The sequence below is a fragment of the Merops nubicus genome, unplaced genomic scaffold (assembly GCF_000691845.1).
Source record: "Merops nubicus isolate BGI_N331 unplaced genomic scaffold, ASM69184v1 scaffold17195, whole genome shotgun sequence".
NCBI classification, from domain to species: Eukaryota; Metazoa; Chordata; class Aves; order Coraciiformes; family Meropidae; genus Merops; species Merops nubicus.
In genome coordinates this window covers 38268-41869 of record NW_008607812.1, presented here as the reverse complement: position 1 = coordinate 41869, position 3602 = coordinate 38268, and the positions used below count along the sequence as shown (strand labels likewise).

At 40.8% G+C, this 3602-nt stretch overlaps 1 protein-coding gene across 1 annotated transcript in view; it reads left to right on the top strand.

Moving 5' to 3' along the window:
- The window catches only part of PKD1L2 (polycystic kidney disease 1-like 2), a 41682-nt gene continuing 38080 nt past the window's right edge, over nucleotides 1-3602 (top strand). Inside the window, 2 exon segments of the mRNA XM_008940083.1 lie at nucleotides 1-214; nucleotides 760-924. Coding sequence (XP_008938331.1) covers nucleotides 1-214; nucleotides 760-924 — 379 coding nt within the window.

Genomic DNA, 3602 nt, shown 5'->3' with positions numbered 1-3602 from the left:
ATGAAGGAATCCCTTGCTCAATATTCCTGCTATGAACTTGTTAGACTCCAGCGGACCTTCACAAGTGCCCAGAGCTGGTGTGAAAGAGGAGGAGGGCACCTGGTCTTCATTGAAAACGAGGAAACTCAAAAGTTCTTGCAAGAACATATTGCTGAGGATCAGGAATGGTGGATAGGACTGATCTCAAACTCCTTGCTGAATGAAACTACTGATGGTAGGTGGTTTTGAAATCATGTCTTCTTTAAATCAGCCCATGATGCTTACTTAACATGGTAACAAATGCAGTTAGTCCCTCTGTAGAGATCTGCTGAAAAGCCACTGTCTTGTGTTGCTGTAACTTCAGATTTATATTAAGATGTTTTAACTGCATGCTTCACTTCCCAGTTGTACGTTGTCACCCTTTCCATTGGCTCTTGTGGTTGTGTGAACACATGGTGAATTAGATCAGCTTGCTGACCCAGTGAAAATAATGTGCTGAGATAGGTCTTCAGTGGAAGAGTAAGCTGAGCCAGTTCAGCACACTAGGAAGTGCTGCAAGATGCAAGGGAAATGGTGGAATCTTAAGGCTGTGAGCCCAGAGGGAAGTGGTGGTGTCTCTTTTAGTGATTATATCGAGTTACATATAAAATGTAATTGAAGATCCCTATGTAGACTTGGCTCCAGTAGGAGCAGGGCTACAGTCCTGATCTGCAGGCTCTGACTCTGTAATTGTATTACTGTGAAAAATAAACATTCAGGACACAATTACTTTGTTCACAGGGTCAATGATTTGGCTGGACACTTCAAATATAAGCTACACTAACTGGTACACGGATCAGCCATCTCTCTTCTCATCCACATGTGGGTACATCCTGAAGAATGCCAAGTATCAGTGGGGTGTGACTGAAAACTGCAGCCAGGAATTTGGCTTCATTTGCGAGTTTGGTAAGATACACAACAGCTGGAAGTGAGAAGTGAGCATGTCGTGTTCACAACTGTGCATAAATTGCCTTGTTGCTTTCAAAGTGGCTGCACAGTAACTTAATCGAGCTTACTAAAAGTGAACAAGCAAGAAGCCACATAACCCCAGGAGCTGCTCTTTTTCCAGAGCACTGATGTAAGTTCTGATCCAAAGAAAGGAAGAACCATGAAATCACTGAGAGAGGTAGCTGCTTGACAATAGCAGTTAAGGTCCAGGTTCCCAACACAGGGCTAGTAAAACAGAAACAGATCTGAGTGAATCTTGATGTGCAGCAGTCTGTGTCTACAGTGGACGTAAGCTAGCTGACTTAAAGCCCGTTTGAGTAGTGCATAACAGCATGGTTGCAAGAATAAACTCTCACAACATCTTAGTACCTGAGCTAGGTGGGACCTCTATGACTGCCCTGTAGAGATACTCTTAATCAGAAATATGTGCCAAATGATTTTCTGTCTTTAGCTGAAACAAAAATACAGCCAAGCTTCCAGTGACACCACTCCTAGCAGCCCAAAGTAAGCAAAAGTGAGAGCAGGTTTTTCTAGTTTCTTCTCAGACCCTTTTATGAAGTAAAGTTCGAGGGCTTCCCCAGAAGGAGACAGGAACCTGTACTTCTGGGTGGCATTTTACTGCTCAGAAAGAAAATCTACAGATATTATTTCCTTTAAATTGAGACTTGGAACAAACAGTCCTGGAAAGGAATGCTGGTAACATCGTCCCATTCAACATATAGATATGAGGGGAATTTGTGTTCCTTGCACTTTGCACATAAGCCAAGCATTTTAAACTGTAGAACTTAGGTCATAAGCACTGGAAGGACAGTCTGGCTGTAGGCTCACTAAGATAAAAAATCTTCAAATCCACTATGCAAGTGCAGGATTCCACAATCATTGCTGCCCTGGTCCAATATTGTACCGCTTCTGACATAATTAACAAGTCATTCCACAATCAGCAAAACTAATAAAGTTTTGTTTCCTGTCCCAATTTGCTGTTCCACATCCCCTCCCTACCCTCCTCCTCAGCACTCCCAGTTCACTCCCATATCCCCAGCATGTCCCACCTCTGCAAATACTTCTCACTCCCCCACCTCCCTCTGCTGCAGGTCTGCAGCTGCTCCAGAGCTCCAGCTGGGTGGGCCAGTTGAATCCCACACTGCGGAGCAAATAAACACTGGCTGATAATCCCTGCCCCTAATAAAGACACTGAGGCAGCTCTTCTCTTGTACCTAGCTATCGATTTTCATGAAATTCTAGGGTGTTTTAAGGTTTATATCTATACATCAAACTTAGCTGAAGACAACTAACATGAAAAATGACTGGGGAAAGGAAATTGGCACCACAATCCCTTAAATTTATTTCCCTTACAAAAACAGACTAAAATTATTTTTCCATTACAACCATGGTAGACAACTGTCTGTCTGTAAGGAAACTATCATTTGGTATCAGAGGATCTGACTTAAAGCCCATTAATTTCAATGTGTGTTTGCATTATTGAGCAACAATGTCCTATACTACATCCATCATTCCACTACCCAGGAAACCAAGAACAGATTGAGGGAATTATAGTCTTGTTTTTGGTATCTACAGCGTGTCACACACGCCTGTTTCAATAACAGAGTACACTCCTCTTTACCAGCTTTGCATGAAAGGAATTATATCCGATATCTCAAAGAAACAGGGACAATATTTTCATAAGTTTCTCTGAGCATGGAATGCTTGGAAGTTCCCACAACCTGCCAGTGCTTCAGTTTGTCTCTGTAAAACAGGCATAGTAATACTTCACACCTCCACCCACAGCTACTGTGAGGCTTGGGTCACATTAACACTGAGTTTGAAAATTGAAATGAAATTTATAGGTAGCTCCAAATGGCACCACTATTTTATTTTAATGTCTCTGATTCCTGATAACTTGTCTACCTGATCATCTGAACTATCTATATGTGTACAAACAACTAACCAGTCTTCTGTCTTCATCGTTTCTTTGGCCATCTAGCCTAGCATTATTTGTGTTTCTCAAGACAAGTAAAAACTTTCCTTATTATTATTTTTTATTATTTCTATTCTCCCATTTGTTGCTCTGTCAGTTAGCAACTTGTCTAAAAACATACATATTTTTGAATCAGGGTTTGTATAGAGGAACACAAATGGGGTTCTGTACCTTTTCCCATGTAAAAGTTGCTGAGACAGCAAATACTCTGGAAACTCTCTATACAAAGCAAAGAACAAAATGTGCACAAGATGACAGGCCCTATTAGAATTTAACAGCAAATTATTTTTCAAGCTTATTTAGAGAACTCTAATCTGTAAACTGATCATGTTGCTATAGTTACAGCCAGGCTTAGATTTAGCCTTTAAATAACAATGGCACACAATTACTGCAGTGTGCACACATTAATCTGTTAATCAAGGTACTTAAGGGGAACCATCAAAACAGCAACTGGAGGACAATGTATTTAAACCTGAGACAGCTGAAATAAAAACACTCTTTTGCAACACTCCCATATGAGAGCAGTCTTTAGCATCCTCCTCTTCAGGGTATTAAGTATTCTGATTACTACAGGATACTAAGAATTCTGAAAGATAATTAACTGCCCCAGATTAATCAAAGAATGAGGTGTACACATTTAGAGATATGACCTTACTCATTT